This window comes from Balaenoptera ricei, chromosome 3, assembly GCF_028023285.1.
Source record: "Balaenoptera ricei isolate mBalRic1 chromosome 3, mBalRic1.hap2, whole genome shotgun sequence".
In the NCBI taxonomy this organism is placed as follows: Eukaryota; Metazoa; Chordata; class Mammalia; order Artiodactyla; family Balaenopteridae; genus Balaenoptera; species Balaenoptera ricei.
The window spans coordinates 171,142,465-171,166,408 of NC_082641.1; the positions used below are offsets into that span (position 1 = coordinate 171,142,465).

At 47.4% G+C, this 23,944-nt stretch overlaps 1 protein-coding gene across 1 annotated transcript; it reads right to left on the minus strand.

Annotated features, from left to right (window-relative positions):
- Nucleotides 1-1,134: 1,134 nt before the first annotated feature.
- On the minus strand, nt 1,135-23,869 carry TMEM38A (transmembrane protein 38A). The gene is made up of 6 exons (XM_059918168.1): nt 23,678-23,869; nt 8,181-8,337; nt 7,738-7,922; nt 5,346-5,433; nt 3,509-3,626; nt 1,135-2,729 (listed from the first exon to the last, which is right to left on the minus strand). The coding sequence occupies exons 1-6, from the start codon at nt 23,799-23,801 to the stop codon at nt 2,502-2,504; spliced, it is 900 nt and encodes a 299-aa protein (XP_059774151.1). The 5' UTR covers nt 23,802-23,869; the 3' UTR covers nt 1,135-2,501.
- Between the last annotated feature and the right edge of the window lie 75 nt (nt 23,870-23,944).

Genomic DNA, 23,944 nt, shown 5'->3' on the forward strand with positions numbered 1-23,944 from the left:
TTCACCCATCATGATGCATTTGAGGCTCATTCATATTATAGTTTGTTCCTTCTTATTGCTGAGTACTATTCATTCAATTTTTTTTTGGCCGCACCGCACAGCATGAAGGATATTAGTTCCCCGACCAGGGATCAAATCCCAGCCCCCTGCATTGGAAGCGTGGAGTCTTAACCACTGGACTACCAGGGAAGTCCCCATTCACCTTTTGATGGACATTTGTTTGCTGTTTCTAGTTTGGGGCTATTACAAACAAAGCTGCTATGAACATCCGTGTCCATGTCTTTGTGTGGACACATATTTTCATTTCTCTTGGGCAAATACCTGAGTGGAATGTCTGGGTCATACAAAACTTTTTAAGAAAGTGCCAAACTGTCTTAACTTTTGTTTAACTTTTTAAGAAACTGCCAAACTGTCTTCCAAAGTGGCTGCACTGTTTTACATTCCCACCTGCCATGTATGAGATTTCCAGTTGCTCCACATCCTCGCCAGCACTTAGTATGGTCAGTCTCTTTAATCTTAGCTCTCCTAGTGTGTGTGAAGTGGTGTCTTCCCACTCATTTCCCCAATGGCCAAGGATGTTGAGCATCTTTCATGTGCTTATTTCTATGCCATCTGTATATTCTCTATGACAAAGTGTCCACTCAAATCCTTTGCTCCTTTTTAAGTTGAGCTGTTTTCTTATTATTGAGTCTTGAGAATTCTTTACATATGCAGGATACAATCCCTTTATCAGATGTATGATTTTCAAAGATTTTTCTCGCAGTCTGTGGCTTGACTTTCATTCTCTTAACAGGGTTTTGCACAGACACTTAGCTGCAAATCCCAACCACTCCCATTAATCCTCCCACCTGTCTTTGAAGGGCAGTGATAATCATCATCCTCTTTTTCCCAAGAAGCAAACAGGCTTAGAGAAGGGGAAGCCCCATGACCTGTCAACGTCAGAGTGAGGATCAAACCCATTTCTGCTTAACTCCAAGCCCCACAGACTTCACCCACTGCCTCTATCTCCCACTGGTGAGCAAGGGCTGCCATGAGCCTCATTCTCCTGGAAACTCCACGCGTCTCTAAGTTCACAGGACTCCCATTGTGTCGTGAGGCCAAAAGAACAAGAATGAATCAGACAAGCCATCAGGGTTCTTTCACAACAGATTTATTTGCTGACCCTTCACGCTGAGCCTTGATGGACATGCAAGAGGAGGAATTTGGGGGCCCTACAGCCTCAGGACCCACCTAGCTCCCAGGCGTCACCAGATCAAGGCACTTTCCCAATAGCTGGGCAACACCTGGAACCCCAACAATCCCACACCGCTCTGACACAGCTGCAGGCTGATGCCCTGAGCATGCTCTGAGCACCCGTGTGCAAAGGGCAGCCCCAAGCTGGCCTGGTCTGGGCCCCAACCCCATCTGAGACTGGCCATGCCCAACCCACCTACCCCTCTCAGATGTCCTGGTGACCTAGGCTGAGATGAAGATGGCCAGGAGGGGCGCTCAGCTCCCATCCCCCTCGCACACCCTGAATCAAGTTCCCAGCCTGTCTAGCAGCAGCACAAGGTTTGGCACATAGTAGGCATGTGTTTGTTGAATGACTGAGTGAGCGGCAATGAAGGATGCCAGCATGAGGGAGGTCTCATGGAGCTTCCCAGGTGCAACAGTGAGTTCTTGGAGCCCCTGGGCAGAGCCAGATCTTGGAACACCTGCCCAGCCAAGCTGCATTTCTTTGGTTTAGGAACAACCTGAAGCCAAGGATCAGAGCAAGTCTTCCCCACCCTCCATGCTCTCAAGTCTGGCTTAGACATGTCTACTGAAGGCCTCCTTTGTGCCAGGTAACTTGTGGGGTTCTCCGGTCCACAAACACAAAAGATCTAAAACGCAAAGCCATTTTTATGCACGATGAACATCCACCAAGGCCTCCCCTCCTAACTGCATTGTGCTTCTGAGCTTAGAAAGCTGGTTCACGTCCAGCCTCACATCAGCCCTTGCATACAGAATGGGGTGAGGAGCCACTATATAGATGGGGCACGCAAGGCTCAGAGCAGGAGGCAACTTGCCCAGGGATGCCCAGGAGAAGTTGGCAAGAAGAGACGTGGAAACCACAGCAGCTACCTTACAGCAGACACTCAGTATAACGTTCGTCAAACGAATGAGTCTCAACATGGCTTGAAATTCTTTTGGAGTCAAGGTGTAATTTTAGAGAGGAAAGAATAGAACCAAGAACATAACTGCCAGGGTTTCCGGCTGGAGCTGCTGCTGGGATTCTGTGAACTCCCCCCCGCCAAAGCTGTAACTCCATGGGGACCTGGCAGAAAGAGAAAGGGACCCCCCCATTCCTACAAATGCCCTTCACCCCCATATCTCATTTAAACCCCGCATCAGCCCTGGAGGGTGGGCTAATGGCTCCAATTTGTAGATGGGGAAGTAGAGGCCTGGAGAGGGGAGAACTGAGCCCAGGTCCTGGGTCTGGGTCCTCTCCTTGGTGCCCTGAATGCCCCCAGGGCTGCCCTCTAATCTGCCTTCTTGGTTTTTTTCTTCCTGGAGCCCTCACTCAGCTCCTCCTTGGACTTGGTGGGCAGGGCTGAGTGCGAGGAGCCGGGCCCACTGCCGCCCTGGGATCCGCCGTGGTTGTCATGGTGATGGTCGTTCCCCCAGTCCGACCCAAACAGCACAGGGCAGACGTAGCCTTCCAGAACATCAAAAGGGGAACTGTGGGAGTGAGTGGCCATCAGGAACACCTGAGGTGGTGTGGCAGAGGGACAGGAGAGGCGAGAGAGCCAGAGGGAGAATGAGGCAGAAGCAAAGTGGGGGGTTGGGGGGGAAAGAGAGAGAAGGTCAGCCAGGTCAAGGGCAGAGGGAGCCCAGACCCAGCCTTCTGGCTGCATGCACCCCTAAGAAGGTGACCAAGTGTCCTGGGTTTTCTGGGATGTGAGATTTTGGTGCTAAAAACCCAGGCACACCAGGACAGTTGGTCACCTTTTCCCCAGGAGTATTCCCCCACACACACCTGGGCTCAGAGAGGAGCTCTGTTTGGCTTGGGGTCGCTCACTCCCTTTCCCTATGTGATGGCCTGTGGTCCCTTCCCAGGGAGCCAGCAGCGAAGCTCCTCAGCTCCACGGGGAGGGAAGAGTGCATGGCCCCAGAAGACCTTTCCTGGGTAGGGGGTGACCCTAACTCAAGGCCCGAGGGTCAGACCAGCACCATTCCTGGTCCAGCCGCTCTCCATGCCCGAGACACAAGGTCCTGATACTCCAAACAGACTCGGTACTCTCCTGCCCCCATCTTGGCCTTTGCCCATGCTGGGCCCTCTGCCTGGAAGACCTTGTTCTGTTCACCGCCATCCCCACCTGCTGGACACTAATCTTCTCATACCCTTCTCCCATGCGTGAACCTACTGACAAGCTCCCCACCCCTTGACCTTAGGGCTGTCCTTTCCCCAGACACTCAAGGCTATGAGTCTAAGCTCCCTATCCTCAGCCTGGGAGGTTTGGGTCGGCGTCAGGACAGGAAGACTTACCTTACAGGATACCATGAACATGGTGAAGATGAAGATGAGGCTGGCTTTGGACACTGGGAGCCAGCGGGTCTGCTGGAGGGTGAAGAGGATGGCTCCGTACAGGCTGGCCTTGGTGGGGCTGGAGGGGTAGCTGTGGTTACTGGAAGGTTCTGCATGGCTCAGGCCTCTGTACTCCTGTCCCAGGCCCCCTTCTCTGCCCACCCCTGCTGGTCCCGGCACCCATCCCAGCTTCTCCAGAGTGCATGGTGGGAAGGTGCCCATGTGACGTGGATGAAGTGGTATCCCCCTGTACAGTAAAGAGCTATCTTGGCCCCAAAAGAGGTCTCTCCTTTGCCCTGCTCCTGGAAGGTATCCATTAAGCCCCGGGAATGTCCTGTCTGATAGGAGTGTCTTTGTTTACCTGGGGATTTGGGGTCATACCAGATGGTAAGGGTGTGATTTAGGGTGGGGTCTTGGGCCACATGGTATCAGCTGAACCTCTGGAGGGACTGGAGACTGAGGTCAGCCACGCGGGCAGTCAGCTATGTCTGTGTGACCAAGGCCCAGTAAAGCCCCTGAACACCAGGGCTCAGGGGGGCACTACTGGTTGGCAATCTTCAGCGCATACAGTCACACATGGATGCTGGGAGAAACAGATGCTGTCCACACAGTTCCATTGAGAGAGGACAGTGTGAAGCTTGCGCCTAGTCTCTCCCTGAATGCTGCCCCACATGTCTTTACCTTTGCCATTTTTAATCTGTAATAAACTATAATCCTAAGTATAATGGCTTGGCCAACTTCTATGGGTCCTTCTAGCAAATTGTCAAACCTGAGGGTGGTCTTGGGGGGGACTCCTAAACAGTGCACTCCCCCAGAAGGTGGGATTACAACACACAGTTCTTCTTAATTTTCCTTTTCTTCCTTGAAGAATAGGCTTCCGATATTTTGACATGCTGCAGAAGACAGACCAGTGACTTCTGTTTCTGATGTCTGTCGCTCACTGCGCATACTTAATGATGATAATTCGACCTGATATTTCCAAAGCACGCACCAGGAACCAGGGTCAGAGGGGTTATGTGTGTGATGGAGCTTTCACACTCAGCTGATGAGGCAGAAATAGAATCTGAGAGGGGAAGCCACTTGCCCTCTTAGTAGCAAGGGACACAGTGGTCTGAGCCCCCATTTCCCTGTCCATGAACTGAGTGTGGGAACAGAACTTTCATGGGGATAAAATGAGATACAGTTATGTTTTCCGACATATGAAATGGGAGATAGTTTTCATTGGCATATGGGTGAGCCTTTTAATGTTGTCCTATTTTAATGGCAACAGCTTTATTGTAGACTGGGAGAAAATTTAACTAGCTTGAACCTTTAGGTCTTTTAAAAATGTATTAGGCTAAATGCCCTGTGGGGTCCTGGGTTGAGTCCTGTATGTTGCCATCTGGCCCTGCCCAGTGTTCCCCACTTAGCCCCAGCCACACTCCTCGCCCACACTCTGTGTTCTACATCCTGAATCCCTCACTTCCCACCCACAATCTGTACCCTGACCCTGCAGAACCAGGCAGAATCGTTGCTCTTTTCTGACTTGATAGTTGGCAGAGGTGCTGGCCTCTGTCCAGAAGCTCCCTCTTTGCCAGAAAACTCCTATTCACTCTTCAAAACCCAAATCAAGTGTCTCATCACCCTGCAACGCTGCCTGCCCCTGCCCCCTAGGTAGTGTTAGGGCTCTACCTCTGGGGTCCCCCAGCCATGGTCTCTGGAAGATTCTGGAAGGAGAATCAGGGGCTGAGACTTCCAAGTTACCAGGAGTATCCAACCCAGGGTCAGGCCCAGGGAATAGGGAGGATGGGATACTCACAAGGACATGTGCAGAATCTCGTTGGTCTCTGGCTTCCAGACCCCTCGGAGCAGCTGCTCAAAGTTGGACATGAGGGCGACACCAGAGCCTATGGGACAGGGTACTTCTAAGCAAGCCCGCCACCTCCAGCTCCCTGTTCTTCTTGGTTGAATTCCCAAGGAAGCAACTTCTTTGCTTCTGGAGTCTCCTCCAGAGGGATACTGAGCCTGGAGTGTATGATCATCAGTTGCAGGTGGGGGAACTGAGGCCCAGAGAGGGGACAGTCTTGCTGAGGGTCACACAGCACATTTGGAGCAAAACCAGCATGAAGTAATCGAGGTCACATCCCACCTGCAAGGTATGTCTTGGACAAATCTGGGTTGTCTGCCCTGATGCTCCCAATCCAGGACCCTGAGCTGTGCATGAGGCTTCCAGAGGGCTCCCCACCCCCAGCCTCTCTTCTCCTCTGGGTTCTGAGCTTTCAACCTTTCTCAAGCCACTTGCCCTCTGGAAGGCATGTCATACCCCTGGGGAATTTACTCTGTAGTACAGGCTTCCTGGAGAGAGAATGAGACCCACGTCAAGATTTCTGGTTAAATTTCTAGAAGAATCTTCCCATTTACCCCAAATGTATTGGCTAAAGAGGCTTGGACACCCACTCCAGGAGTGGTTGTGCTAACTGGGATGCCTGATATGCACCACTGGACCAGGGGTTTGCATCTTGGATGATTTTGCCCCCAAGGAAGCATTTGGCAATATCTGTAGACATTTTTGGTTGTCACAACTGGGGAGGGGGCTGCTACTGGCAACTAAAGGGTTGAAGCCAGGGATGCTCCTCAACACCCTATAATGCACAGGACAGCCCCCACCACAGAGCATGATCCGGCCCTAAATGTCAGTGGTGCTGAGGATACTGTGACTCAATGGATGATGATTGTAGACCCAGGCATTTTGGGGGTACCCCCTTTGGTGAGCAGGAAGCAGGGATTCGGTGCCCAGTGGTGTTTAGCACCTGCTCAAGCCTTCTTTCCCTGCCTTCCTTTTACTCCTTGGTCCACCACTGCAACTATTACTGTTGAATTATCTATTTCTCCTTTAACTTCCCTCGATTTTTGCTTTATGTATTTTGGTGCTCTGTTTTTAGGTGCATATATGTTTATAATGGTTATATCTTCTTAGTGGATTGACCCAACATTATAAACTGTCCCTCTATATTTTTAGTAATATTTTTTTGTCTCAAAGTCTATCTTGGGCTACCTCTTAGCATAAATGGAGGAGGATAATAAGGAGGGCTCCAAAGTTGTTAGGAACGTGGATGTTGAATTCAGAGGACTTGGAGTCAAACCCAGCTGTGCCCCCATAGCCATGTGACCTTGGGCATGTCATTTCATTTCCCTCCTCTGTAAAAAGAGATGATGTTAGTCTTCTCCTAAAGGAGAGTCCTAAGGATCAAATGAGAAAAGATGCACAAAGGCCTCCACTCAAAACTTGCCCTGGGTCAGGGATCTTAACCTGGAGTCTATGAACCCAGACAGGAAACAGAATTACATCTTCATTTTCACACCCCTTGCTGAAATCCAGCCTTTCCTTCCATCATGAAGGGAGGCAGTTACCTCAGCAGGATTTGCAAGTCTGTGATTCTGTCACCAACAGAATTCATGGATGTTTTTCTTTTCACATTCCCATTGTTGCAGATGGTGGTTTCAAAATATCATTTGTGCTCAACACCACTTCAAAAGTCTGAGAGTTATTAGGAGCCACTGTAAGGTCTGCTATTTAATCACGAGTAAAGATGGATAAAGCTACTACAGCATATTTTTAAAAAAATTTTATAACTACTTTAAAATAATAGGCTTCCTTTATTCTCCTATATATTTTACTTCATGCATTTAAAAAACATAAAAGGGTCTGTAGGCTTTACTGGGCTGATAAATGGGCTGTAGTCCACAAAGCTTAAGAACCTCTGTAGTTACAGGGGTATGATTTCCTCTCTAGGAGGCATTTGGCAATGTCTGGAGACATTTTAGGTTGTCACACTGGTAGGTACTACAGGCATCCAGTGGGTGGAGACCAGGGACACTGCTCAACATCCTACGATGCACAGGACGGTCCCCACCACAGAGAATGGTCCAGCCCCAGACGTCAGTAGGGCCACAGTTGAGAAATCCTGCTCTAGAGACATCAGCTATCATTGCTTCATTGTCCTATTTACCTTTGATAGTTAAATTTCTGGAAGAATCTTCTCATTTACCCTAAAGGTGTCTGCTGATGAGGAGGCTGGACTCCTGCAGCCGTCCTGACATCCCTTAGCCCAGAGCAATGGCTGTGCCAGCTGGGGTGCCCGATACGTCCCACTGAGCAGGGATTCTCAACTGGGGTGCTTTTCCATTGTTCTCATCATGGTCCTGTTTACCTTTGACCCAGCCAGTGGCGATCATGACGAACCACCCGTGGTGGTAGTGGTGATGCGCGTGATGGATGCCCACGGCGATCTTGCGGACTCTCACCACCTCCTTCATGGCCACGAAGATGAGTTTCACCGGCAGGAAGCAGACACACTTGTAAAAGAGGTCCAAGGGGCAGAAGAAAATCAAGTACCTTTGGGGAGAGAATGCCAAGCCTCAGGGGGAGACAGAGCCTGGGGCCCCTCGGAGATGAGGTTGTGTCCAGACCCTCACTCTCACTTGCCAGGCTCAGGACAGCTGGGCAGCGGAAAGTGGTGGGTCAGGACCACTGTGGAGGTTGTGCTGGTGGGTCCCAGTTCCTCCAACCTCCCGCCTCCCCACTCCCAGGTGGCAGGGTCACCCTGCCCGCCTGCTCTGCTCTCCCACATCCCGCCAGACGAGTGGTGCTTACCAGACTGCGGAGGCCAGCAGGATGCTGGAGTTGTTGCTGAAGTAGTCGACCAGGGGCTCCCCGAGGAGCAGATCAGCCAGGATGTAACTCCCGAAGCAATGCAGCATGGCACACAGCCAGGATGCCATGGGGTGGCGCCGGGACAGCTCGACTGCTCCTGAGGGGCATGGGGCACCCCCCACCATCACCAGGGCATCTGGGACATGCTTCACCCTTTATGCCCTCTGTGCAGCCCATCCTAGTTCAGCTGCCTTCACAGAGTGCCCACCCAATGCCTTGCAGTTTGCCCATTTCAGAGGAAGAACCAAGGCTCAGAGAGGGTTGCACACATGTCTGAGGTCACACAGAGAGAAGGCAGAACCAGGCTGGGGCTCTTTCCTCCGAGCTCAGAGAGGTGGCAATAACAATAACACCAGCTCACATTTAGCAAGCATTCCCAGGTCTCAGACACTGGGTTTAGCATTTATAGGAAGGACGTTAAATCTTCATTGATAACTGCAGCCAAGTGATCACTCTTATTATCCCCATGAGGAGACTGAAGCTTGAAGAGAGAGGACAACATGCAGTTGGGAGAGCTTTGACGCAGCTACTCCTGCCTTGGGCTGATGCCAAGATCCTTATAAGCTTACACCTGTACTTTTGGTCTCTCCTTATTTAAAAAAATTTTTGTGTGCGTGGTAAAATATACATAAAATGTACCACTCTAACCATTTTAAGTGCACAGTTCAGTGGCATTAAGCACATTCATGTTGTTGTGAAACCATCCCCATCATCCATCTCCAGAGCTTTTCACCTTGCAAAACTGAAACTCTGTCCCCATTAAACACTAACTCAGACTTCCCTGGTGGCACAGTGGTTAAGAACCCGCCTGCCAATGCAGGGGACACAGGTTCAAGCCCCGGTCTGGGAAGATCCCACATCCCATGGAGCAACTAAGCTCGTGCACCACAACTACTGAGCCTGCGCTCTAGAGCCCGTGCGCCACAACTACTGAAGCCCGTGCACCTAGAGCCCATGCTCCGCAACAAGAGAAGCCACCGCAATGAGAAGCCCGCGCACTGAAATGAAGAGTAGTCCCCGCTCGCTGCAACTAGAGGTAGCCCACGTGCAGCAACGAAGACCCAACGCAGCCAAAAAAAACACTAACTCTCCATTCCTCCCTCACTCCAGTCCCTGACGCCTACCACCCTACTTTTTGTCTCTATGAACTTGACTACTTTATAGACCTCATGTAAGTGGAATCATACAGTACTCGTTGTTTTGTGACTGGATTCTTTCACTTAGCATAATGTCCTCAAAGTTCATCCACATCATAAGATGTGTCAGAACTTTCTCCTTTTTAAGGCTGAATAATATTCCATTGGATGGATCTACCACATTCTACATATCCATTCATCCATCAATGGACATTTGGGTTGCTTACACCTTTTGGTTATTGAGAATAGTGCTGCTAAGAACACAAACGTACAAATATCTGTACGAGTTCCTGCTTTCAATTCTTTTGGGTATATTCCAGATGTGGAATTGCTGGATCAAATGTTAATTCCATTTTTAATTTTTTGAGAAACTTCCATACTGTTTTCCACAGCAACTGCCCCATTTTACATTCCCATCAGTAATGCACAAGTGTTCCAACCTTTCCACCTCCTCAGCAATACCTGTTGTTTTCTGTTTTTTAGGAATAGCTATGCTGATGGGTATGAGGTGATATCTCATTGTGGTTTTGATTTGCATTTCCCTAGTGATTAGTGATATTCAGTACCATTTCATGTGCTTATTGGTCATTCCTATATCTTCTTTAGAGAAATGTCTATTCAAGTCTTTTGTGTATTTTTTTAAAAATTGGGTTGTCATTCTGTTGTTAAGTTGTGCTCTTATGGAGAATGTTCATTTGCTGGGTAAAGAGCTTCGATTGGCCCCAGATAGGAAGGCACAGAAGAAATTTGAAAGGTGGAGCTGAAGAGCTCCGGAGCCCTATCTTTCTGGGGGAGAGCCATCAGTGCAGAGGGAAGTCACGAGGTATTGGTACCGAAGGGGACAGTGCAGGGCATGTCCACATGTGAGGAACCATGTAGAAAGAGCAATGAGCAAAGCTGGATAATGGAGTCCTTGAAGGCAGAATTATACTAACAGGGTGAGGAGGGAGAGAGGGCATCCCATGCTAGCAGCATGGAAGGAACAAAGACACAAGCAAAAATGGCCAAGCAAAAATGCCACTTCCTCCAGGAAGGCTTCCTTGCTCTACTGAACCAGTCACTCCCGACTCTGGGCTCCCACCACCCCATGGACTCCACCCCATTTTGGGTCTTGGTACTTTATTCAATTTTTCACATAGAATAACAGAAAGTAGATTAGTTGTTGCTTAGGGCTGGAGGGGATGCGGGAGATGGGAGGGTAAAAGCTAGAAGATCCAGCTTGGAGGAGATAGTTGCACAATTCTGTGAATATACTAAAAACCAGTGAATGGGATGATTTAAATGGGTGAATTGGGTGGTATATGAATTAACTCTCCATAAAGCTGTTAAAAAATAAAGGATAACAAAGAAAAAAAATGTAACAGTTCACAGTTTCTGCAACTGAAGATAAACATTCATAAATGATACTAAAGTGAGTCTTCTTGTAAACCCAAGGCAAGAAAATGCAAAAGACTGGACTAACTTAGCGAATAGAAATAGGGAACCCACACCTAAGGAAGATGGCTCAGTGCATTGGTTTCCAACTTGGCTGTACATCAGTTACCTGGGGACTTTACAAACACCAGATGCCTGCGCCCCATCCCAGAGGGTCTCGGTTTGTCAGTGTGGGATGTGGCTGGGCTTGTGGATTTTTAATTCTCCTAGGTGATTCCTTTGTGCAACAAAGTTGAGCACCACAGAGATAGGGGAATGAACTGGCCCATGTCCTGACATCCTGCAGCCTTGATAACCCAAGAAAGACCTCCATGGTCCGAGAGGATGGGCTCCCAAGAGCAATGGTTTTCAAACTGTGTTCCTGGGAACCGTGAGGGTTTGCAGGGGCAAAGGAGAAACCAAGCAGGTATGTCCTGGGTCTTCCCCCCTGTTTCAACCAGAGCACAACTTCGTTTACTGCTTCATCTCAGAGTTCGGCATAAGATTTTGTTTGAAAAGGAGAATCTGGTATTCACACAGTCGTGCATGCAAATATTCATAGCAGCTTTATTTGTAAACAACCCAAACGGCTTCAATGGGTGAATGGATAAACAAACCATGGTACATCTGTACCATGGAATACTACTCAGTAACGAAAAAGGAATAAACCAGAGATACACAAAACAACCCAGACAGATCTCAACAGTGTGATGCTCAGCGAAAACTGCCAATCTCAGAAGGTTACATACTGTATATGATTCCATTTATATAACATTCTCCAAGTGACCAAACCATAGGGATGAGTGGCAGAGAGCAGATCAGTGGTTACCAGGGGTTAGGGTTCAAAGGAAGATCTAACTACAGAGGGGCATCACAGGGGAGTTTCTTTGGAGTGTCAGAACCATTCTGTATCCTAATCGTGGTGGTGGTTACTCCAATCTACACATGTGATAAAATTTCAAAGGACTATATTTTTTAAAGTCCATGTAAAAACAACTGAATAAAGTCTGTAGTTGTTGTTAATGGTATTATTCTGATGCCAATTTCCATGTTTTAATAATGAGCTACCATTAGGTAAGATGTTGTCATTGGGGGAAGCTGGGTGAAGGGGACTTGGAAACTCTTTGCTCCATTTTTGCAACTTCTGGGAATCCCCCTGGTGGTCCAGTAGTTAGGACTCAGCACTTTCACTGCCGGGGGTTCAATCCCTGGTTGGGGAATTAAGATCCTGCAAGCTGTGGCATGGCCACGGAAAAAAAAAAAAAAGAACCCATTTTTGCAATTTCTTATGAGTCTTAAACTCTTGCAAGATAAACTGTATTTTAAGATCCCAAATTAAAATGAAGGCAGGAGGTCTAGTTCTTTAAAACCACGTTTACAAAAAACACTAGAGGTACAGGGTTAATTTCTATTAGTCAAATCATACACTTTATACTACACACTTAAGTCTTTTGAATCTTTTTTTTTTTAAACATCTTTATTAGAGTATAATTGCTTTACAATGGTGTGTCAGTTTCTGCTTTGTAACAAAGTGAATCAGTTATACATATACATATGTCCCCATATCTCTTCCCTCTTGCATCTCCCTCCCTCCCACCTTCCCTATCCCACTCCTCTAGGTGGTCACAAAGCACCGAGCTGATCTCCCTGTGCTATGTGGCTGCTTCCCACTAGCTAACTATTTTACATTTGGTAGTGTATATATGTCCATGCCACTCTCTCACTTTGTCCCAGCTTACCCTTCCCCCTCCCTGTATCCTCAAGTCCATTCTCTAGTAGGCCTGCATCTTAGGACAATAGTAGCATAAAGATAGAACCTAACTATCTCAAAAGATTCAAAAGGAAGAAATGGACAAATTCTTTTGAATCTTTTGAGATAGTTAGGTTCTATCTTTATGCTACTATTGTCCTCATCTTCTACAGCCACACCCCTGAGTTGGCACCTGGGTGTCTCCTGGTGTGACGACTTATTTCATCATCTTGATTCCTTCCCTCCCCCACTAGTTTCATTTTCCAGAGAATGAATTTAGGATTAAGTCATAAGACACAGCTACTTAGCTCTCACAGCCAGAGCTAGTACCAACGACTCTATTTTTTATTTTTTAAGTTTTATTTTAAATTTTATTTTATTAAAGTATAGTTGATTTACCATATTGTGTTAATTTCTGCTATACAGCAAAGTGATTCAGTTATACATGTATAAACATTATTATTTTTCATATTCTTTCCCATTATGGTTTATCACAGGATATTGAATATACTTCCCTGTGCTATATATGCTATGCAGTAGGACCTTGCTGTTTATCCATCCTATATATAACAGTTTGCATCTGTTAATCCCAAACTCCCACTCCTTCCCTCCCCCTACCCCCACCCTCCCGTCAACCACAAGTCTGTTCTCCACGTCTGTTTTTTTCTGTTTTGTAGATAAGCTCATTTGTGTCATATTTTAGATTCTACATATAAGTGATATCATATGGTATTTGTCTTTCTCATTCTGACTTACTTCACTTAGTGTGATAATCTCTAGGTCCATCCATGTTACTGAAAATGGCATGATTTCATTCTTTTTTATGGCCAAGTAGTATTCCCCAATGCCTCTTTTTAATAAACAATTTACTTAATCCAATGAAAACTCTACTCAATGTGGATGTGAGATGACAAGCTTACAATATGTAATCTATTAGTCAAAAGGCTAATCAAAAGAAATAATTAGTTCAGGTTTTGGGAGTTTGGGGGGAAAGTTTCTCTTTGTTTCTAGAGATTGGATGCCTTTTGTCTCTAAATTGTCAAATCTGAATACTTGGCCTCTTTATGCTGTGTACTAAGTGTGAAGCTATTGACATAAATACCTGTATATACTATTGATACACTCAACAAGTTGACTTGATCGTAATCCTTCGGTGAGTACAGGGACCTTATCAGTCTTATCTGCTGCTGAACCACCCCCTTCCCCTGACCCGGTGTGCTTGGCACTGTGCCTGATACATGGCAGTTACTCAATAAATAATTGTTAGTGAAAGAACTGTCCACATGGAGGTTACATTCTAGCAAATGTGGACTGAACACTCCTAGGCACTGAGGTTGTGTTGGGCACTTTTGGTTACATTATAACAACAACTTCCCCTGCTCCCTTTATTTATTGAGTTACTTCTTTTTTTTTTTTAATTGAGTTACTATTGTGTCCCAGGCAACTACATACCTTCACACCATCCTCAAGCCTTCAGCGTCAGAGCCCAGGCTTTCAACCACAGGTAATGTAGGGATCAATATCCCTGCCTATAGTGAGTTATAGGAGGGACCCCCCCCAAATTCATGTCCATCAGAACCTCATTTGGAATAGGGTCTTTGCAGATGCAAATAAGGTAAGGATCTCAAGATGAGATCATCCTGGAGCATCTGGGTATGTCCTGAATCCAATGAGAGTGTTCTTATAAAAGACAAAAAAAGGAGACACAGACACAAAGAAGAAGGTGTTGTAAGTTGAACTCACAAGAAGATATGTTTAAGTCCTTACCCTTGGTATCTGTGAATGTGACCTTATTTGGAAATAGGGTCTTTGCAAATGTAATTAGGTTAAGATGAGGTCATTAGGTGGGCCTTAATCCAATGTCTGGTGTTCCTTATAAGAGGAGACAGATCACAGGGAAGAAGGCCATATAAACAAGGAGGTAGAGACTGTAGTGATGCATCTACAAGCCATGGAACCCCAAGGATGCTAGCCACCTCCAGAAGCTAGGAAGAGGCATAGAAAGATTCCTTCCTAGAACCATCAGAGAGAACATGGCCCTGCTGACACCTTGCTTTTGGATTTCTAGCTTCCAGAACTGTGAGACAATACATTCCTGTTTTAAGCCACCCAGTTTGTGGTACTTCATTATGGCAGCCAAAGGAAATTCATACAGAAGGCCATATGAAGACAGAAGTAAAGACTGGACTGATGTATGTATAAGCCAAGGAATGCCAAGGATTGCTGGAAGACACCAGAAACCAGGCAAGAGGCATGGAAACATCCTCCCCTAGAGCCTCCAGAAGGAACCAGACACCTTGACTTTGAACTCTGGCCTTCAGAACTGCGGAGAATAAATTTCTATTGTCCTAAGCCCTCTAGTTTGTGGCCATTTGTTATGGCAGCCCTAGGAAATTAACATAGCATCTGACAGATGAGGCAACAGAGTCTCCCCAAGGTCAATGGCTTACCCAAGATCACCCAGGCATTCAGTGAGTATTTTTGACCTCTGACCATGTGCTGGGCTCTTGCTAGGCACTGGGGATGCAGCCATAGCAAGAGCTGGTTCAGGCATTACCTTTGTGGGGCCCATAGTGTGGTAGAGAGGCAACGTGGTTAAATAATCCCACAAATGAAGGTTAAACCTCATAAGGGAGAGACACATGGTGCTTTGAAGGGTTTAATTGGGGAACTGTCCTAGCTGAGGAGGTCAGACCTCATTTAGGAAGTGGCACTTAAGCTGAGATCTGAACAATGAGCAGGGATTTCCTAGAGGATGGGGGTGGAGACGTGAAGATGATCCAGGCAAAGGGAGAGCATGGGAGAAGGTGGAAGGGGGAGGAGAGAGGAAACCTAAGAGCTAAGGGGCAGTCAATGCCAGATACACTGGTCCGGTCGGCATGGGCTGGATATCCAGCAAAGCAAGTGACCAAGCCAGGGCCACACAGACCCCACACCTCTCAACATGGCATCCAAGCCTCTTTCCCGGGTTCGATGTCCAATGTTCTAAGCCCGTGTTGGGGAAAGAAACATGAAGTCCACTGTACTCCGTAGAGGGAGCTGCCTTCTTCTCGAATCAGTCAACCTCACAGAGAAGTGGGGAGGGGACTACCTGCCCCTCCTCCAGAGGGAAAAAGTCCAGGTTTCCCTTGTACACACACAGTTGGGAGGGTCGATAGGCATAACCAGCTTGGAGGCAATTTGACGATACTGAGGAAGCCAGAAGCTGTGAGTCGCCTGTGCCCCAGCAATTCTGCTCCTCACTATTTGCTCAAAAAGAAACTAGTGCATGTGGGCACAGAGACGTATGGAGGGGGATTTCACTGCCATACTGTTACAACAGGAGAAAAGTGGAGTCTACTGTTTCTTAGTGAGGGAGTAGAGTCACACAAAATGGAATACCGCAGCGGAGATATTTAAAAATGAATTAGGTCCAGATCCGGGCTCCTCCCCCTCAGCACTGCTGATGTATGGGGCAGAATCATTCTCTGCTGCGGTGGGGGCCATCCTGTGCGCTGCAGGACGTCAAGCAGCATCCCTGGCCTCCACTCATTGGAGGCTAGTAGCCCCCCCCCACCCTAGTTGTGACAACCAAAAATGTCTCCAGATATTACCAAGTATCCCCTGAGGACAAATTCCCTTCTGGCTGAGAACCCCTGCTCTAGATGTATCAACATGGATAAATCCCATAACGTTATTGCTGAGTGAAAAGGTTAGATTGCAGAATGTTATGTTTATGTATATTTTATGTATATATGTAAAACAACACAAAATGCTCCATGCAGTTCATAGATACATAAACAGTGGTAAAGGTATACATACAGGCATGGGAAGAATCTAGGCCACCTTTAGGGCACTGGTCACATCTAGAGAGGGAGGGAGAGGAACGGATGGGGTTGGCTCTGCCTGCCACTATTTCTTTAAAAAAAAGAAAAAAGAAAAACAGATCTGAAGCAAATCTACATTCACATCTGATAAGTCTGTGTAGAGAGTACGGAAGTATCAGTGGGGACAGTTATTCTGTATGTTTGAAATATTTAATCACCAAAACTGCAAAAAAACAAGGGTCCCCTTAAAGCTGATAAGCAATAAGGACTTGGGGTGCTCTCCCACCTCATCACACTGGGCTCTACAGTCTGTACCAAGTCCCCTCGTGGGCCCCTCACTACCTGCCCCCTCTCTGATGGCTGTGGATGTGGGTCCAGGAACAGGAGGTCTCATAGCCTAGGGTGGGCAGCATGGTACCATGCTGTCCTATGCACAAGAACCCACCACTAGGTTCTGGAAGACTCATGCTCATGTTCACAGCAGCACTAGTCACAATTGCCAAAAGGTGGAAATAACCCAAACGTCCATCAACAGATGAATGGATAAACTAAATATGGTCCATCCACACAATGGAATACAAGTCAGCCTTAAAGAGGAATGAAGTTCTGATACATGCTACAACATGATGAACCTCAAAAACATGCTAAGTGAAAGAAGCCAAAGACAAAAGGCCACATAATGTATGATCCCATTGTTATGAAATGTCCAGGACAGGCAAATCCATAGAGACAGAAAGCAGATTAGTGGTTGCCAGGGACAGGGGGAGGGGGGAATGGGGAGTGACTGCTAATAGGGAGAGGGCTTCCTTCTGAAGTGATAAAAATGTTCTTGAACTTATACATTACATATAGGTGGGATCATAAGACATGGCCTTTCACATCTAGCTTCTTTCACTGAGCACAATATTTTCAAGGGTAATATTCATTTTCACTGCTGTATAGTATTCCATCATAGGAACAGATTGCAAGTTATTTATCCATTTTCTTGCATATACATTTTATAATCAGGAAACATGTCTCATAAAAGTTGTTTCAGAGTAAGTCAGCAACACTCTTCCCTTTCTCTTTACCACCCCCTTTGACTAACCACGTGTTCTTGGACAAATCATTTTTTTCTTTCTCCATCTCTTTCCTTCTGTCAGGTGGGAACCCTAATCCTTTCTTTGCCCAACTCCTAGAAGAGGTTGGAATCAAATTTTCCCTCCTCAATCTCACCCTGGAGTCACAAGCCCAAAGCGCATCATGTCCCCGCCCTCGAGATTATCCTGAGTCTCAACATCTACCAAGTTCCTCCATTATGAAGCCGAATGCCCTCTTCTCTCCTCTGGGGCATCTATTTAAAACGCCGCCAGCTGAGAGTTAATCCTTTCGAGCAGCTGGTGGGTCCTACAGGGGCCGGCTCAGGTGAGGCACCCATGTTTTGCAGAAATGGATACCTCTGCAACTAAAAATAACCCCCAGGGACTGAATTCTTTCCAGGGTCTTTCTTGTGCCCTCTGGGACCATAAGGCCAGGGAGGGTGGGGGTGGGGATGGGAGGCTGGGTTTTGCGGGAACAAAGTAGGCTCCTCACTATGGGTGAGGCCTGGTAGAAAAGTTACACACCTGGGTTTTGGCTCTGCTGCTCACTCTGGCGTGGCTTTGGGCAAACAACCGCCCCCGCCCCCCTCCCCCCCAAGCCTGTTTCCTCTGTTGTCAAAGGGAGAATGAAAGCACTCCCTCCACCAAGTTATATTGATGAGTCAATGCTCTGTGTATTATCATCATTATGCATTTTTTTGTAAATTGAAGGGAATTCCCTGGTGGTCCAGTGGTTAGGACTCTGTGCTTTCACTGTCAAGGGCCCGGGTTCGATCCCTGGTTGGGGAACTAAGATCCCACAAGCTGCGTGGTATGGCCAAATAAATAAATAAAACAAAATATTGAAGTTTAGTTGATTTACAATATTGTGTTAATTTCAAGTGTACAGCAAAGTGATTCAGTTATACGTGTGTGTGTATACTTTTTCAGATTCTTTTCCATTATAGGTTATTACAAGATATTGAATATAGTTCCCTGTGCTATACAGTAAACCCTTGTTGTTTATTTTTTATACAGTAGTGTGTATCTGTTACTTTCATACTGTTATTTTATCCTTCCCCCCCTTCTCCTTGGGCAACCACAATTTTGTTTTCTACGTCTGTTAGCTTCTTTTCATTATCAATACCCTCCCAGCGACCCTAGAAGGACAGGATGAGTCTCCCCATTGCTACAGATGAGAAGACTGAGGCTGGTGGGGATGTCCTGCCCCAAGGATCCACAGCAAGGCAGTGGTCAAGAAACTGCCCCCTGGCTCTTTCCCTTTGCCATGCTTCTTTTTGGTTTCTCTCGCTGAGTACTTGGGGCAGCACCAAGAAGCAGGAGAACGTGGGTTTCAATTCCAGGTTTGCCACCAAAGCACTCCCCTCTCACTGGGTGAGTTTGGTTGCTCACTCCCCTATCTGGGCCTCAGTTTAGTCATGTGTAGAATGAGGATGCTGTCTAGAGTGACCAACTGTCCTGGTTTGCTTGGGGCTGAGGGGTTTCTGGGACTTTGGGTGCTTGTCTTGGGCGAACGTGGGCGAGTTGGTCACCCAGCGCTATCATTCATCTCAGAGGGCATCTGTGAAGATGAAAAGAAATTGCTTAGTGCTTAGCAATTAGATGAGAGTTATTTCTGGAACTGAACATAAATGGAAAGTACCTGTGGGTGGAAATTTTAGTGGATGGACTTATAAAAATCAGGTCTGCCTAAGGAGGAAGGAAGAAGCCCCTATCAGGACCTTAGTTCTGACCTGTGATGGGCTCCACAACATTCCCTCTCTGGGGGTCGGCGTCCTGTCTGTGGCTGGACAGGAAGTGCTAGAAGGTTCCCCAGGGCACTTTTAGCACTGCTGTCATTCTGCGCTACTTAGTGTGAGGTCCAAACATAGGAAGTGTGTTCACAGAGTTTCTCTAAGACAAGTCACCCTCTCCCAAGCCTCTGTGCTCAGCTCTCTTCCTCAGTTTCCCCCACTGTAAAATGGAATAGCAGCCCCTCCTCAAAAGGCTGAAGGGTGAGCAGTCCCCAACCCTCAGAAAGCTTATAGTTCAAACCAGAGATCAAGGAACAGTTCTCTTTGGCTCCCACAGTATTTTTTAAATGTTCAAACTGCAACCAACATGTCTTTCAATAGGTGAATAATTAAACTGTGGAACATCCATATCGTGCAATATTATTCAGCACTAAAAAGAAATGAGCTACCAAGCCACGAAAAGACATAGGGGAGCTTTAAATGTATCTTGCTAAGTGAAAGAAGCCAGTCTGAAAAGGCTACATACTGTATGATTCCAACTCTATGACATTCTGGAAAAGGCAGAACTATGGAGACAGTGAAAAGATCAGAGGTTGTCAGGGGTTTGGGGAGGGAAAAGGGGGGGCGGCATGAATAGGTAGAGCTTGAGGGTAGTGAAACTATTCTGCATGATACTACAATGATGGATACATGTCATTATACGCTTGTTAAAATCCATAAAATATACAACACAAAGGAACCCTTATGTCAACTGCAGAGTTTAGTTTATAATGATGTTGATAATACCTGATAATAATGGTAATATGACAATAATGGTGTTGACAATAATGTTTGTTCATGGACTATAGCAAATGTTTCCACTCTGGTGCAGAATGTTGATGGTGGCGGAGGCTGTGTGGGAGGTTGGTGTGGGTGGGTAGTCAAAGTATATGGAAACTACTTTCAGTTTAACTTTGCTGTGGATCTAAACTGCTCTAAAAAACTGTCTATTAATTTTTAAAAAGAAAAAACATGTTCAAATCGCTAACATATAAACATAGGGAGCTGCAAATCACATTTCTAGCTTCCCTTGAAAAATTAGTTCTGCTCGTTCTAGCCCCCATCAGGGAGAGATGCACATGGCTGGATCTCACCTGGGGACGGTCCTCACCTGGCTGTCTTATTGTTTTCTATATATGACCTGCCTGGCCCTTGGAAGCATTAGAGTTTGAGACTCAGTCTAGATCAATGAGTCTTAAGTGGGGATAAGCATGTCCCCCCGCAGGGACACCAGCAATGTCTGGGGACATTTTTTTTTCTTTTTTTTTTATGGCCCCACCACATGGCTTGTGGGACCTTAGTTCCCTGACCAGGGATTGAACTCGGGCCCTCAGCAGTGAGAGCGTGGAGTCCCAACCACTGGACCGCCAGGGAATTCCCTGGGGACATTTTTGATTGTCACAGCTGGGGTGTGCTCATGGCATCTAGTGGGTTGAGGCCAGGGATGCTGCAAAACACCCCGAAATTCACAGGACGGCCCCTGCCACAGAGAATGATCTGTCTCTGTCATTAGGGTTGAGGTTGGGAAACACTGGTGCAGAGCCAGTTCTCATCTGGGGAACTTTAAAAAATACTGATGCTGGTACCACCCCCTGTGATTCTGATTCTAATGATGAAGGGGTGCTACCTGGACAACAAGAGTCTTAAAAGCTCCCCAGGTGACTCTAATGTGTAGCCATACTTGAGAACCACTGCTCTGGAAGGCTCTTTGCATGGGTCAGGGCTTAAGGAAGCCAGGACTGTCATTTAATCATTCATTCACTCATTCCTTCAATCATGCCGCCAGCATCCACGACTTCTTTCTTTCTTCTTGCATAGAGCTAAGGGTCCTAGAGGTGAGCCAGACCTGGCCCTCCCTGCCCTATTAAGGAGCTCCAGCCTCTTTTAGCCCATCATTTCTCAAATGTTAGTATGCTTACAGGGATCTTGGTCAAATGCAGAGTCTGTTTTAGCAGGTCTTGGTGGGGAGCCTGGCATTCTGCATTTCTTAACCAGGGGCCACAGATGCTGTTCACCTGAGGACCACACTTTGTGCTTCATCCTCATTCAGGATTCTCACAAAAGCCTGACCCAGAAAATGCCTGCATCCTGGAAAACACATTGCCCCATGCCTTACAAATAATTCTACTACCTCTCACAAGTGCCTTAGATCTGACTACTGACAAAGTTCTCAATAGATCTTCACAATAGCCAGGAAAGGGAGTCCAGGATTATTTTACCAATGAGCCCATTTCACAGATGAGCAAACTGAAGCTCATGTAAGTAAAGCAACCAGCCTGGTGTTTACTCACTGTGAGAGGCAGAACTGACTCCCAATTTGAAGATTATTCCTTAAAGCCAGCTTGGCTCTCAGGTTCACAAAATTCTTAATTTCTGTACAAGGGGTCACACATATTCTGTAACTGGTCCTGCAATCAGCACATGGATTCTGAGAAGAAACTTTTAGAGAGGCTTAGCAGGAATACCAAACTGGGGAACTAACAGTTAAGTCCAATGCCTCCCTTTTCTAAGGGTAGGCAAGTACCCCAGAGCAATCACAGTGATTCTTGGGATCGGGGTTCGAATCCCAGGGCTGTCATCTACCAGCCATGGGACCACAGGCTCATTGTGTATGTAAATTAGCTTAGCCTCTATTTCCTATTTCCCCAGTTATGAAAGGAGGGAGTTGAATGTTGATCAGAGGAGGGGGTTCTCAACCTTGACAGCATATAGCATCCTTGGGGGAGGGGAGCTTGAAACATGAGCATGCCAGGGCCCTATCCCAGATATTCTGATTCTATTGGTCTGGAGTGGAGATGAGATGGGGGTTTAAGAACCCCCAGGAGCCTCTAATGTGCTGCTGGGGTTCAGAACCACTGAACCCTTTCAGCTGTCAGGAACCTTCAGGCTGCAGTACTTCAAGTTCAGGTGATTTACTCTGTGACTCCAGCAGAAATATCCCAACCCCCCTGCATGCTCCCAGCCAGCCCAGAGACCTCTTTCCTTCTGAGACTTGTGTCCTACATCCCTACTGGGCTCCTGCCCTTCACAATTTTCGATTTCCCAATGTGTAATAGGTTCTGTACTTGCCCAGGGGACTGGCCTGAGCCACCAGGAATTCATCTGCAGACAGGAAATACAGCCCCATGTTCAGGCTAAGATAATACAAAGCTTATTTTGCTTTGCAAAGTAACTGCTTTTCAGAAGAGCCTTTAAAGAAATAGACTCTGGCATGTGGACGAGCTAAAATAAAATGGAACAAAAACACTTGCCAGGCAGAGTATGATCTTATTTGCATAAGACTGCATTTACATCCGTAACTACAGGGGTATAAATGCAGAGAAGTGAGGTCTGGAAGGGTGGCCACCATGTCAACTGTAACTATCTCCTTTTTCCTTTGGGCTTTTCAGTTTGTTTGTTTGTTTTTCTTTCTTTTTTTAAAAAATATACACGAGCACCTATTTTTATCATCTTTAAAAAAGCTATTTCCAGAGAATATAGTGATAATTTACATCTAAGTGGGAGAAAAGATCACAAAGTTTCGGGTGATTGGTCTTTTTTCTAAAGCTAAATTCTACTGTCCATTTAGTTTGCTGGTGTGCTAGAATTATTAAAGTACTAGGAGATGAACAAGAAACACTCCCTGAACCTTGTATAAAAATAGAATGCATTCTAAAGAAGCCATTTACCATCATTTAAAAAAATGGTTAAAAAAAAAACAAACCAAAAACAAGAAGCTGGGTTTTCCCCCCAGCGATTCTCCATGAGGGTCTGGAGCTGGTGGGAGGAGGCTGACCCAAATCATCCTGCCCTAGGGCCGGTACTGCTCAGTAAGTGGAAAGGATCCAGGCCAGACCTGGAAGAATTCCCTCTGGGCTCCGAGATCCAGCAGAGCCTTGGCCCAGGGAAAGGGAGAGGAGGTTGCCCCAGGGCCACAGCGGGGAAGGGGCACCGGTGTCACCTTCTCTGAACCTGATCACAGCCCCCAGCACTGCCGGCCCTTATATAGACACTCAGCTGCCGCTCTGGCTCCCCGCGCCAAGGGCAAGGAGGGAGGTCACGGCTGCGGGCAGCCAGGACGTCTGGCCGAGCCAGCAGAGCCGACCCGCCTGCGCCCTCACCACGACCTACGTCCCTCGCCCAAGTTCCTGCGACCGTACCCTCCTCGGACCCCTGACCTTCTCTCCCTGCATCCTCCCCAGCACCTGTTCCCCCTCCTCTGAGCAATCACGTTCCTTTCCTTTCCTCCAGCCTGCATCTGCTTCCCCTCCCCCAGCCCCACAATCTCAGGAGCTTCTCTCCTTGCCCTCTCTCTTGTCTCTTCCCTCTGCCCGGCCCCGTATGGGAGAACCCCATGATCCCAGCACCTGCCTGCTTCCCCAAACCGGTCCCTGGGACTGTTCCCCCACGATTCAGGCCTTTCCCCTCCTCCAGACCCCTGGGTCTACCGCCGTCCCCCTCCCCGCAATGCCAGTCCTCTCCAGCCTCCGGCCCTGGCTCACCTGGCTCATACTTGAGGTAGAGAATGGAGACGATGAAGTAGCTAAGGTCGAAGACAGGAAAGAGGGGCACCCGCGAGAAGCTGAGCGCAAGTTCGCCCAGGCTCAGCGCCGAGAGCAGCTCCATGGCGCCCGCCGGGTCCCACCCCAGCCCCCGGCCCGGTGAGTCCAGTCTCCTGCAACTGCGCCCCCCCCCCACTGGACCCGCCCCCGCCCGCCAGGCGCCGCCCCCAACCCTGCCCCCTCGGGAGAGGAGGGGCGACCGCTGGC

Excerpts from the sequence above, each read along its gene's own strand:
- TMEM38A (XM_059918168.1), bottom strand. The coding sequence starts at position 23,801 with ATGGAGCTGCTCTCGGCGCTGAGCCTGGGCGAACTTGCGCTCAGCTTC. Across the intron at positions 7,923-8,180 it reads CTGCTGGCCTCCGCAGTCTG|GTACTTGATTTTCTTCTGCC; the intron begins GTAAGCACCACT and ends CTCTCCCCAAAG. Across the intron at positions 2,730-3,508 it reads TGTTCATGGTATCCTGTAAG|GTGTTCCTGATGGCCACTCA; the intron begins GTAAGTCTTCCT and ends ACACCACCTCAG.